This window comes from Lonchura striata, chromosome 3 (assembly GCF_050655825.1).
Source record: "Lonchura striata isolate lonStrDom1 chromosome 3, ASM5065582v1, whole genome shotgun sequence".
NCBI classification, from domain to species: Eukaryota; Metazoa; Chordata; class Aves; order Passeriformes; family Estrildidae; genus Lonchura; species Lonchura striata.
In genome coordinates, this window is record NC_140705.1 from 112,060,039 (window position 1) to 112,074,034 (window position 13,996).

The 13,996-nt window shown below is 40.1% G+C and overlaps 1 protein-coding gene across 1 annotated transcript; it reads left to right on the forward strand.

Moving 5' to 3' along the window:
* The first annotated feature begins 4 nt into the window (after nt 1-4).
* DNAAF10 (dynein axonemal assembly factor 10) lies at nt 5-7,772 on the forward strand. Its single transcript, XM_021555875.4, has 8 exons — nt 5-220; nt 1,150-1,250; nt 2,331-2,461; nt 2,922-3,023; nt 3,763-3,878; nt 4,210-4,344; nt 5,123-5,220; nt 5,997-7,772. Exons 1-8 carry the CDS (start codon nt 29-31, stop codon nt 6,202-6,204), a joined length of 1,083 nt encoding a protein of 360 aa, XP_021411550.1. The 5' UTR covers nt 5-28; the 3' UTR covers nt 6,205-7,772.
* Nucleotides 7,773-13,996: the final 6,224 nt, after the last annotated feature.

A 13,996-nucleotide genomic window follows, 5' to 3' on the forward strand; every position in this document is an offset into this window, starting at 1 on the left:
CGCCGGCAGCCGGCGGGGAAGGGGAGGGATGTCGGCGGTGCTGGGAGCGGAGCGGCCGCAGGTGGTGTCGCACGTCCAGCAGGCGCTGAGCTACACCGTGTTCGACTGCAAGTGGGTGCCGCGCAGCGCCCGGCTGCTGTGCCTGGGCAGCGCCGCCCGCGGCACCGGCGTGCTGCAGCTGTACGAGCTGAACGGAGCGCGGCTGCAGCTGCTGCGGGAGGTGAGCGCCGGCTCCCTCGGGAGCGGCTCGTCCCCAGCCCCGGCGGTGAAAAAGCAGGAGCCGACCCGCGTGTTGAACGCCCCGGGATGCGCTGAGCGCTCCCCGCAGCTCCCCGGAGGGGCGTGCCGGGTGGGAGCCTGACTCTTCTCCCCGGCAACTACAGCCGCGGAGGTTTCCATTGGCTTTGGGAAGGATTTCCGCACGGAAGGGGGGATTAGACATTGGAATGGGCTGCCCAGGGAGGTGATGGAGTCACCGTCCCCGGAGATGTTGAAGGAAAGGCTGGATTTGGCACTCGGTGCCTTGGTTTAGTTGGCAAGGTAGTGGCCGGTGCTAGGTTGGACTCGACCATCTCAAGGCTCTTTTTCAGCCCAACTGAGCCTGTGGTTCTGTGATTTTGTTTACTGCTGTGTTTTGTAGGTTGTTTTTATGTGTTTTGTTATGGTTTTTTATGTGTTGTGTTATATGAGTTATTGCCTGAGTTTGTTTTTTGGGTTTTTTTTGGGTTCTTTCGTTTGTTTGGGTTTATTTTTTTATTCGTTGTTGGAGTTTGGTTGGATTTTTGATTGGGTTTTGGGGTTGTTTTTGTTTGTTTGTTTGCTTGCTTGTTTGTTTCTTTGGTTGATTTTTTTCTCCGAGATTGACCTTTGAGTGTTCACTTCTGAGGCTAAACAGTTCCTCAGGTGCATAAGGCCCACTAGGCTACAAGCAAAGTGTTTTCTTCCAGACCAGCAACCTAGACCCTCTGCTTTTCTGTGCACAAGGACTGAACTCAAACTTGCATTCAATAGCATTTTATTAGTATTTTGCACCAAATATCCCCTTGTGTTTCGCTGACACTTGCCCCAGTGCACTCCCAAGATCCGCGTGGCCTGTGGATGATTTTGCCTTTTCCGTGTGCTGACACAGACATTTCCTTTCTTTAAAAGATTGAAAAGCCCAAACCTATAAAATGTGGGACTTTTGGTGCTACATCTCTGCAGCAAAGATACTTAGCTACAGGAGATTTCGATGGAAACCTTAACATATGGTAAGCACAGATATTCTCTGGAAGCGTTTTCACTTGATGTTGTCCATGTCTGTCTGAACAGAGGTTTCTGTTTGTGGATTTTTGCATGAGATGATGCTCTCCATGCTGCCCGTGGTTGGGACCCAGTGCAAGCTCTGCTGGCTACTGTATTTGAACCATGCCTGTTTTGTAGAAAAAACACAGAATTCTGCATTATTGTTTAATTCAGTCCTGCTTCACTCCCATCTTCTTTGTGCAGCTACAAAAACCTGATAAAGTTCTGGGAGGTTGTCCTCTGAAAAGAGGGTTTTAAATGGATGCATGAGTACAAACAAGAGGTTGTGTTCAACCTAAATTTCCTGTCTAGATTAAATATATCTTTTTAATCTTGACATATCAAATGTTTCCTCTAGGTCCCTGAATTATTGGTGTAATTAATATCTAGGTAAATTTATGATCAAATTAAGTAGTAGTGTCAAAAGGAGATTTTTTTATTACCATCATTATTATATTGCCCTGTGTCAAGGAACTACTGGTTCTTGTTGGAATAGCAAGAATTACATGGACAGTTACTAGCTGAAATGTAAAATAAAATTCTGAAAGATTCTCAAAGAATGGGAATCTGTGGGAAAGAACCATGAAACTTATGGCTGGATACAACAATATTCACTGAAGTTAGAGAGCAGTAGTCAGAGCTAGGTGGGGATCAATGAATCAAGTTATTTTATAGACCTACTGAAAGTACAGATACTTCTGTACTTCTTTCAGGTCTATGTACTTTTTACAGAGTATCTTGATCTGTAGTGTGATTAATTTTTGAGCCCAGCGTGTAAAACTGGCTCTGAGTGGCTGCTGTGGTGAATCCCACAACTGCCTTTACAAACAGGGAGGTCCAGAGCAGAGCAAAATCTTTTGGAGCAGTCCAATGTAGTAGCCAAAGAAGGAATCAAGACTCGTGGTTCTTGGTGGTGATATCCATATTTGTTCTCACTGTTAATCTGAGCTTTTATGATTTGTGCTCAAGTTTCCTTTCATTTTTATACAAATCCTGAGTGTCAAGGAAAAATGCCATGTTTTCTGTTCTTTTTCTTTCTTGCCTAGGAATTTAGAAGCTCCTGAAATACCAGTGTATTCTGTGAAAGGTCATAAGGAAATCATAAACAGTATAGATGGTGTAGGTGGCTTAGGAATTGGGGAAGGTGCACCAGAAATTGTGACTGGCAGTCGAGATGGTGAGTTAGTGAACTCTGCAAGTCTTCCCAGTTCCTCTGAGCCTGCAAGCTCTTGATGGCAGGGCACAGTCTGCCATCTGAACTAGTTACAAGCTGTTGCAACTAGTTCTTTGCACACTGTCTCTTGAATCTTGCTTGGGACTGATTTTCCCTAATTCTTCTAGAGCCACAGATAAGCAAAAGGTACTGTTGTCACTGGTCGTGAGACAGAAGGAACACAAACCATGATAAATGCAAAATATCAGCTAGAGAAAATGCATCCTTAACAAATGCTTTCACTCTGTTTCTGTTTGGTTTTGTGGTTTTTTTCTTATATCCACAAAACAAAGTGAGGCTTGCTAGAATTGAGAGATGCTACTGTCTTTTGAATGATTAGGATGGAAAGCAAAGGGCTTTTCTAGGAAGGTGAACACAGTATGACTGTATTCCTAATAGAAAATCTATTGTCTTTCTTTCCCAGGAACTGTGAAGGTGTGGGACCCAAGGCAGAATGACATTCCCGTGGCTAATATGGAATCTGTACAGGGAGAGAGCAAAAGAGACTGCTGGACTGTGGCATTTGGTAATTGATCAGATGATGACCCTTCCTCCCCCTCACATGAATGTGTTTTGATGATTGTCGATGTATTTCAGGATGTTGTGGAATACTTTATTTTGTATGCATGCATAAGTAGCAGGTTTTGCTTTTCCACACTGCTAAATTTATGTGTGGGGTTTTTTTCTTCAAAATGAACCCATTTTGTGGGTTTGTGATAGTTAAGTTTTGGACTCATTCTCTAATCGCTTTTGGTCACTGTTTGTAGCTGGATTTGAACATCTTGAAGCTCTTTTCCATCCTAAATGATTTGATGATTCTGTGGTTTCACAGATAAGCTGTGCAAGCTTTATTTATGTGCCTAGAAGTGTAAAAACAGTATATCTAGCTGTGTGGTCCTGAAGGGAGTGCAAATGTTGCCATGTACAGGGAACTCACCACTGTTGTAGTGTGGTTGCAGCTACCAAGCATTAAGGAGTTAAATTAAAAGAAGACCCTTGAAGCTTAAGAGCTAACTAAAGAAAACAGCAATGATTGATGTGCTGTTTTTATTTTTTGGAGAGAGCAAAGCTGCTTGTGTCCCACACAAGATTTTTCTAGACCCTTCAAGTTTGAAAACCATCCAGTTCACCACATCTTAATATCCCAGCAAATTTTTGTTGTTGTTGTTGTTGTTGTATAAGTTGAAACTGTAGGCCTGGGACTTCTGAAATTTACAGGCTAAAGAGGTTTTGTGTTTTCTGGTTCATTCTCTCTCTGTGTCCAGGCAATGCTTACAATTTAGAGGAACGTGTTGTGTGTGCCGGATATGACAATGGGGACATTAAATTGTTTGACTTAAAAACCATGTCGCTACGATGGGAGACCAACATTAAGAATGGGGTAAGGAAATCATAAAAGTGTTTTTTATTCCAGCTCCTATGTAGGATGGAAAAATTAAAAGGACTCTGTTTCTGCTGAGATTGTACCAAGGAATAATTTTCTTTAGGCTCAGCAAGTTGTACCCCTCACATTCTTGATCAGGACAGGATGGGGTATTTTTTCAGTGGATTAATATTTTCAGATGAACATGTTTATTTCCTGTATGATGATTATATTATTGTGGAAATAACCAATAATGAATGCATGTTTCCAAATCACAAAAGACGCTTTTTTTTTTTTTTTTTGAGCATTACTAAATTACAAAACTGAATTTATCTTGTTCTATATCCAGGTTTGCAGTGTGGAATTTGACAGAAAAGATATAAATATGAATAAGCTGGTGGCCACATCTCTTGAGGGGAAATTCCATGTGTTTGATATGAGAACTCAGCATCCAACCAAAGGTTTTGCTTATGTTTCAGAGAAGGTATGGGGAGACTGAGAATTTCTTAATGTGAGACAAAATTTCTAAATTCATGCTGTCAAATTACTACAGGTGTAGTACAAATGGTAAGAAATGCCCAGGTTACTTCATATTTTTTTATTTGGTTTGGGGTTTTTTTGTGTGTGTTTTTTTGGTTTGTTTGTTTTTTGGTTTTTTTTTTGTTTAGTGAACAAAATATGGTGATAATTCAAGAAAAGGTACTTTTGGGCTGAAGTTCTTTAGGACTTCCTTTTTTTAGAAAAGGCTGAGTTTCAAGTTAGTAGCTCTCAGTATTTCCATACTATCATTCAAAGCAGATAAGATGTTGGAGGTACTTTGTTCTGAAGCAAAGAATTTTCTTTACAATAAAATCTATATATTATAAATAAATAAATTTTATTTATTTATTCATTTATAAATAATTACAAGATGTGAAAATAGAATTTGCTGTTCATTTAGTGCATTTAAGCTTTTCCTTGTGAACATTTGCAGACAGATATACATTAAGTCAGAGGACATGTTGGGATTTTTCCCTAAGTGATTTCTGTTGCTGTATGATCTTAGTGCCCTGGTGAGGTTTGAGCTGTGTGTTGTGTTTGCACAGTGTTTGTAATATATTCCCTTCCAGTAGTGATTTTAAGAGATACCATACAGTGAAAGTAACTATCCACTTTGGGAAGGCTCTTTTCTTACGAGTGATCTCTGTTTTAAGATTCTATGTCCTTTCCTGTGAAGTTCATCTCCAGATGACTTGTGTATAATTCTGATTTCTTTTTATTAGGCACAAAAATCTACCATTTGGCAGGTTCGGCACCTGCCACAGAACAGAGATATATTTATGACAAGTGGAGGATCTGGGAGCCTTCATCTCTGGAAATAGTAAGTGATCACTTCTCCAGCCAGGAGTAAGAAACCAGCCACCATTTAATGTTTTAAGAAAGAATCTTTCTGAAAATGATGAGGAGGGTCCTGCTTCCAACCTCAGAATATCTGGTTAAAATTATTGCTTACAAATGCAGTAGACAGCATGATTTCAGTGCACTGTAGATGTAGACATTTCAGTGTACTGTAGACAGTGATTTCAGTACTTGATTTGGAATCTTGAATTAATCCCTAAAAGAATGTTACAGCACAGGTGAATCTTGCCCTTGCTGTCTTCATGTAATGAAGATTTAATCATATCCGTGGTTAACAAGGTGATAAATGCAAAAAAAAAATGGGTTTCTTAAAATTCTAATATGGTAGCAGTTACATCAGAGAAGAATATTGAAAGCCTTGACTTAATCATTCTTATGTTTACATTTTCTTACATTACATGGAAAAATAGTTTAATTGTCCTACATGCAATGAAGTTGGTGCATTAAGTTTTAGGAGCATAGTTGTAATGAAATTTTTCTGGCTGTGGTAAAAGCCAACCAGTTAAAAAATGAAGAGGTATAGGATAGGTGTGTCAGGATTCAAAATTTCCCATCCCCTTTTTATTTTCATGAAATGTCTACTAAAGTACGCAGCGTCCATACAGCTGGATATGATTATTCATCACTTTTAAGACATTTATTTGCCTTATGTGTAGAGCAGGAAATAAAGAGGGTGATGATGTGTTTGTGTCAATAGATTTCTAAGTAGGTGCTTTTGTTTCATTTTCTCTTTGACAGTGAGTACCCAGCCCAGCGCTCGAAGAAGGATTCGGAAGGATGTGAGATGGGGGTGGCAGGGTCTCTGAGTCTCTTGCAGAATGTGACTCTGTCAACACAGCCCATCTCTAGCCTGGACTGGAGCCCTGACAAAACAGGACTTTGTGTCTGTGGGGCTTATGACCAAACTGTGAGGGTGCTGATAGTTACAAAGCTTAACAAAATTTGACAGGAAAACTAGAATTTCTGTTGAGAAAGCAATATAGTTTGCAGTCTGTAAATATGGGAGGGGGAACCCTTCTATTTCTAATTTAATTTCTTCTTTAATAAAACTGGATTGAAGAAATAGAAGCCAGATTTTTCTATTGGAAGTTCAGATAAGTGCAATCAGAGTTGTTAGGCTGATTGTGCTGTGATGACTTGAAATTGCCTGGGCACAAAATTTAACCTTCTAGAAATGTGAATTTACACTGAAAATATAATGTGCCTTTGTGTTAACACAGCTCTGTAATTTCAGAGTTCACTTGGGTTTGTGTTCATGATATTCATAGTGCAAATCTCTTCACACTTGTTAAATGGTTTGGTTTTATTATATATAGTGTTATCCATGTGCATTCATACAGTGGGAACTTCTACAGAAAATTGTTGTGTTACTGGATTTATTAATTAGAATGTTTGTTAAAGTGACTTAGGATTCTTTACTACAACAGAGAAACGATAAAGGCTAAAATACTCAGGTTTAAAGGAGTAAGGTTTTTATTGAAGATCATACTGAAATTAAACTGTCGAGCAAAATGCACTGTTTTATTATTTTAGTTGGATTTCCTATTATGTTCTGTTGTTTTTAGATCTGTTTTCAACTTGACATTCCACAAATAAAATTATATGTAGTGTTTTCTTAATATGAACAAAGTACATTATTCAGAGATATCCAGAGATTTAGGGAAGTAAGGTACAGAAAAACCTCACAGGCTATTAAACCCTAAACTTTGTGGAATGGAGAAATCCTTCATGCCTGTGTAGCAGAGGGTGGGGAGGAGGAACATTACAGTAGATCATAAACAAAGTGTGTCTGTGGAAGTGTATCTCAGATTTAGCAAGGGCCAGCAGGGATGAAAACACAGGCAATGTAGGCTAAATATTTTGTGGAAGACTAAGATTTATGAGATTTACCTGTCTTCCCTAAGAATTGATGGTTTGCTTTCAAGTATATTTAATAATAATATTTAGTATCGGATTTTTTTTTTTTGACCCAAGTAATTGCATCTCCTTTTGTGCATGGTGTAATGTTGAGAGCATATTCTGAAATGGTCCTTAGGGTGCATTCCAGCAGGAGGGAATAGGGGGAACCATTACTCTGCACTCTTGTGGCTGCAGCTTTGGGGGTGTGGTTTTCAAAGCTTTCAAGTGCTTTGAGTCTAAAATGCACTGTTCAAAGATTACTTCCATTAGCTTTGTGCTGTAAATAAAATATACTCACTGAAAAGTGTGAAAGGCTGTGGAAGTAGGTAGAAATACGTTTTCTCTCTTTAACAGTGATTGAGTTAACCACAGAGTATGGGAAGAAAAAGCTCTCATTATAGGTACCTGCAAGGAAAACCAAAAATCTCCTGAGCACAGACCTGGGCTCTTGGTGCTATTTTTATGTACCTCTCCTGCAGCAAAAGTGTCCCTTCTTTATTCAAACAGTTCTGAGGAGATATCCTACTGGGATACAACTTAGAGCAAGAACTATTAAACAACAATTCTTAAAGCTCCTTGGGCCTCAAAATATTAAATGGTTGTTACCTCTCTGCACTTAATGTTGAGATTCATTCCTTATTTTGTAAATGAAGGAATGTGTTCCTCATGAGTAGAGGGGAACATCATTTCATGAAAACATGACAGTTTGCATATAAGGAGCTTGCAGAAAAACAGAGCTGGAGAAAAGCAGAGATGGAAGGTGGTGTGTCCTTGTTCCTTAAAGGTGTACCTGTGTCCTACAGAATGAAAGACAGTGACTGGTAGGAGAGAAGAGCTGCTGCTTGTGCTTTTACTGTGCATTATCTCCTCAGCAGATTGGATTTCTGCTTCTTGGAGGCTGAACCAGCAAAAGCTGCCTGTGGCAGCCCAGCCTGCTCTATTTATAGTCCTTCCCCTTCTTGCTGAAGTGTGGCACCTTGCCTCTGCAGCCTGCAGAGCTGAAGCGTGTTCTAAATAAAATCATAATGCATCCGAGATGTCATGCCCAGACCAAATGCTCTCTGACACAGCTCCGAGGAGTGCTCTGGAAAACCCCTGCCTCGCCCAAGCCAGGAAATGGAATGTGCTCCCAAATTTGGAGTGACTGCATTTAACAAGTGGAGCTGCCTGGCAGCTCTCGCTTGTTTCCTCTGCAAACCATCCCTGTGTGCTCATGGAAGAAAACAAGCCCGTTTACAGGCATGGCTCAGCCCATGCGCAGGGACATGTTACATGTTTTTTGGGTTTGTGCTTTGTGTTTTTTTAATGAGGTGCCCATGGTTTAGTGGTGGGCTTGGCAGTGCTGGCTTAACTTGATGATTTTTCCTAAGGATTCCTTCCTATACAATGGTATGATTATATGGTTCTCCAGCATGGCAGTGAAGCTGAATTTTTTTCATCACTATGAAAAGTCCATCAGCAGCATAAATAAGTACAAGCAAGCTCTCCTAGGTTGCTTGTGATGTTAAGGTTATAAAACATTGAAAACATTCTGTGAAGCCAGAGGACGTGTGGGTTGCAGAAGAGCAGTAAAGCCCACAGAACTGCACAGCAAATGAGACATGATGGGACCTTTTCATGTGGCAGTGGATCAGAATAGTAGCTCAGCCTGTTCATTGTATCAGTTGCTTACTATTAGACTGGCTGTTACAGCTTTGCAGCTGAAATTACTCTTCAAGTAAATTCCTGCTTAACTCCCTAAGTCCCTGCTGCTTTTGGAGCGTCTGCTTACAGTAAAACCCACCACTGGGTTTTATTTCAGGTAGATGCAGCTAATGACATTCAGGCAGATGTAGCTAATGAAACCAGTTCAGTTGCCTCCTATGTTAAACCTTTCATTTTTAGGTCATCAGTCTTCCTGCAGAGATGCCAGAAACCCTCCTTGTTTCTTTCTAGCACAGCTCAAACAGGCAGGACTTGGTGGCCTATTCAGCAGACATGAGGGACAGACACTCCTGCCCTGCAGAAGAGTGTGATGGCACAGGCCTGTGGCATCTTTATATCCAGCAGTTTTCCCTTCCTGACATCTGCAATCCCTTCCTCCCACATCCTGCTGTTGCAGAGTGCATAAATAACGTAACAGCAGCCACACTTGGCTAGGCCAAAGACTTCTATCCTGCTTCTTCAGGGGGCATGTGTGGATAAATAAATATTAAAAACCACTTTAAAATGACATCTACAATTTGGGTCCTAAGTTTAATTTACTCCTAAAGTTGTCTTAGGCTTTCTGCTATATATGATAACTATACGATTCTATTGAATTTAGGCACAGAAGCTAACAAGTGAGACAGGTGGAATGATAATGCATATAAAAATAAACCTCAATTTATAATACAATTTACTTCCAATCTTAGTAAAAGAGAGATAGCAGTAAAAAAATACATGTTTACATATTAATTGGAAGAAATGCAATCTTAGAATAGCATCAGAACAAATATTATACACATGATACACTGCTTTCAATTTATTTCTACAGTTTCCATTTATAAATGCATTTCACCTAATATATATACATTCAATAAAAAAGGCTTTGTATGTAAAGAAACCCAGTACTTCACCACATCCTGTCATTTAATCTAGTTGGCATGAACACAAGCTCTTTTGATCTGTACCAACTATGACTATCTCAGTGTAGATCTCATACTCCCTATCTGTTATGCTAAAAAAGCTGTAATTACAGGGCTTAAGCTAGTCTTATTGAATTATATTATTTTTCCTCCCTAAACCAAAGATACATCAATCTCAGTTTCCCTCTTTCTGTGTACTTTTGCATCTGTATTTTGATTAGAAATCCTACGTTTTCAAAAGAGAAAGGAGTCTGTGTTTAGTCAGTTTAAAGCCATTCTAATTTAATCTTGAGTGCAGAAAAAAAAAGGCACTTCCAGATCATTTTAACTGAAAGGTGAGTCTAAGTTCACTTGGGCTCAGGCTGCCACATACGTTGTCCCTAAGTTCATCAAAGTGTAACAGAACATGGAAAATTTTGGGGGTTACATTTCTTTTCCAGTGTGCTAACATCACTACTATAGGATTTTTAGTTGATGAAAATGTGGGTTAGCCTCAAGACTCTCTTCCACTTCTGATCCCAACTAGCAAGTAAGAAAAACAAAACTGGCAGCCAGATAGATACCTCGGTCTCTCTTTCTGGTCTCACCATCTGCATTGTAATAAATCACTGTAAAATCTCTATCCCCGCCCTCCCTCCCTGCATACATCTGGTCTCAGCAGAATTCAGGCAGAGACATAAATTCCCATAAACAGGGCATTGAGCCAGGCAGCTGCCTGTCACTGTCCTTTTAGGAATGTCTGTCTTCTGATTTACCAGAGGAAACATTGGGTACTCGCCCTTCCTCCGCCAAGGAACAAGTGCACGTCGGGCAATCCTGGCAGATGGATGTTTGTGCTGCAGTTTATTCCTGCTGCACCCTCTTCTGGTAACTCGAAGTCTGCCCACACATGGGACTGCAGATTCATTAAATTGCACTGCAAAGAAATTAGACTGCAAATTCATTAGATTACACTGCCAAGAAGTGGGCCTCACAAAAAACAAAATGCCTATTCCAAAAGGCCCAAGGTGCCCTTCAGACACATGTGTACTACACACACGAACATCTCCCAAACTGGTCTGCTTGCCAGACTTTTGGTCTGATTTTAGAGTCTGCATTTTTATCCTGCCAATGGTTTATTAACCCTTTTGTTATAAGTAGCTTCATCTTTGTTGTATTCACAGCAGATTCACGGCAGAAGAATCTAGGCTATATTTTTTAATTTACATTTTATTCTGTGTGAGGTGTCCCAAAGCTTTTTCAGTGGTGCTGTTTCAGGGAGATGGAGTAGCCATGGCTGGTCTGTACATCAGGCTGTGGTGCTTTGCATGACCCAGGCTGTATAATGATTCCAGTGAGGCCAAGACTACAGGATTTGGCCTCCACTTTGCTCCACGAAGAACACTGACTTTGCAGGAATCATGACGTTGTAGGTACAGTGGATGAGATGCATCATAATAATGCAGTAGTTATGTTAAAGATGCCTGTCACTTTGACTACTTTGGCAAAAAGATTCAGGAGTGTTTGCTCTTGTTTCTGGAATGATAGAGAAAAATCAATAATCATTCATAGGCCTCTCAAATGAAATGGTTTCCATTAAGTACCAGATACCAGTACAGCTTTTTGTGGATAGACTTGTCTATAGATATCCATATATAAAATAATAATACATTTTCAGAGTGGCACTAGCATAAACCATTTGATTTATATGAGCTGTATCTCAATCAGATTTTGGCTGGGATAAATGTGAATTCTTAACTCCTCACTCACTGCTCCTGAAAACCAAACAGGCAATGCAGCCAGTTTAAGGAGAAAATGAATGTTTTTATACCTAATAATCTCCTGAGTGAATTGGCTTGAGAAATTCCAAGACTTGTCACTCAGTGTAGGCTCTCAGTGTAGGAACTCCAGTTAACTAACAAAAGTATAAATCTGAGGTAGTCCAGAGCCAGAAGGAGCAAATCTACAACAAATGTAAACCAGTAGAAGGAGACAGAGCCACACTGTATGACCAGGGAATAGGGAGCACAATCTGTACTGCATTAATGCTCTACATGGTTACAATCTTCTACAAACAGAGCTGGCTGAATCTGAACATTGATCAGCAAGTGTTGCATTTTCCTTTGATCCTGTAATTGAAACAAAATATTTGGTTTAGGAAATAAGACTCTGGCAGCAATTTCTACCTAACATTTGGTAAATCAATTAGTCTATCAGTCAAATCCCCTCTCTGTATTTCCTGGTCTGTGACATGTGAATACTGAGGTAAGAATGAATTAAACATATGTTAAGTGTTCTGACCTCCTTGTAAACATTTGGCATACTAGAATTGCAAAGTATTATTCTACTTAGGAGTGCTGGTCTTGCTAACTCTCTGTTACCCTTTGGACTGTTCCATTTCTGAACAGTTTGAAAAGAAAACTCTCCTAAATTCCTAAATTCCCTTTTATTCACAGTTCATAATTTTGTACTTGTACTAGTAAAAATGAACATGGGAAAATAATTAAAACTGTGTTTTTTTGAAAATAAATCTCTAGGAAAATGCAGTGAAAAATTTTATTATTGCACCAAAATATTAGCACACAGTAGGGATAGCATTCTCTACCCCAGTGATTTTACCACCTGTATGTATCCCACATATGGCTGAAAGGCTCTTAAATAATCCCTGTGTTTGCTGCTTTTATAATACTCATAAAACCTAAGTTTTTATTCATTTGCAGCCACTTTTGAAACTGAAGAGTTAAACCTTCAAATCTCCCGCAGGAAAAGGAGACAACAAGATGTAAACAAGTAACATCATCTGAAGATCTTTGGATATGCTTCCAGCTGGGACTAGGGAGAAAAACTCTTATTTGCAGCAGACACTGATCTAATTAAATTTGCCATAGTATAGCACTTAGACGATGTAAACCAGCTTATTAAATTAAAGCTCATTTTTGTGGTATTTTTAAAAGCACTGAAGGTGCAGGGAGGTGCACTGAAGCTAGGTAAGATGCCCAAGTTCTACTCCTGTTTCCCCTAGAGATACAACTCTACTTTCCTCTTCAACTCTGGTGAAGGACTCCAGTGATCTTATCTTGGAGGGGATAGGCTGCAAAACCTGCGTTACAATAAACTTCAGATGAGATTTATGAGCAAGAGGCAAAAAGAAGTCTTTGGCAAGTAATGCCAATACTGTTGATGCAGATACTGACTTCTGCTTTACTGTTTATCAGAATGAAAATGTGGATCTTATCTTTGGGAGCCACAGATGTGTTGGTACAGTCTTCTAGTCAGTGAGCTTTTACAGTGGAGAAATATTAATCCACTGCATTTTGAACCCAGATTTATTTGCTGAAATCTTACAGAATCCTAGAATGGCTTGGGTTGGAAGGGACCTTAGAGATCCTCTATTTCCAATCCCCTGCCATGGGCAGGGACACCTTCCACTAGACTAGAGCCCCATTCAGCCTGGCCTTCAACATTTCTAGGGATGGGACATTCACTTCTCTGGGCAGCCTGCTCCAGTGCCTCACCACCCTCACAGTCAAGAATGTTTTCCTAATACCTAATTTAAAACTATGCTCAGTTTGGATCCATTCCCTCCTGTCCTGTCATCACATGCCCTTGTAAACAAGTCCCCTTCTCTCTTTCTTGTGGGTTCCCTTCAGGTACTGGAGGCCACTCCTAAGCCACTGTGACTAACTTCACACCAGCTCCTCTGTGTGAAGAGGATTTATTTATTTATTCCTGTTATAAATGAAAGTTTGTCCAGCCAAATTAATATGAAATAATAAAATATTTATTTTGCAATCAAATTCTATCTAGCCAGCCACAAGGAAAGAACAGAGCCGAGCCTGGGGTCTGCCCTGGGTGTGCCACAAGGAGTCACCTCAACAGAGGTTTTCCTCTGTGCCCACACACCTCCATCCTGGCACATGTGGATTTTATAGGGAAAATTCCGCCTGAGGCTAAGATTTGAGCATTCAGTCTTTTCTTCTATTTAGAGTCGATATGTTAGTAAGATTTTTTTTGGTGATGAGGGAGAACAATTTAGTGTCAGGAGTTGGTGAATTTCTTGAAAGGCTGCATTCACACGGATCTGTCTGAGGATTTCCATGAGATCCATCTCGGGTTGTTTTTGTGACGATCAGCACCTGGGTTTCCGTATCTCCCCAGCCATGGCCCATCTCTTGCGGAGTCGTACCTTCTTACTTGTAAATTAGTTTCTAATATACACCCAGTCTCCCCTGAGAGAGTGAGGGCGCAATCCTA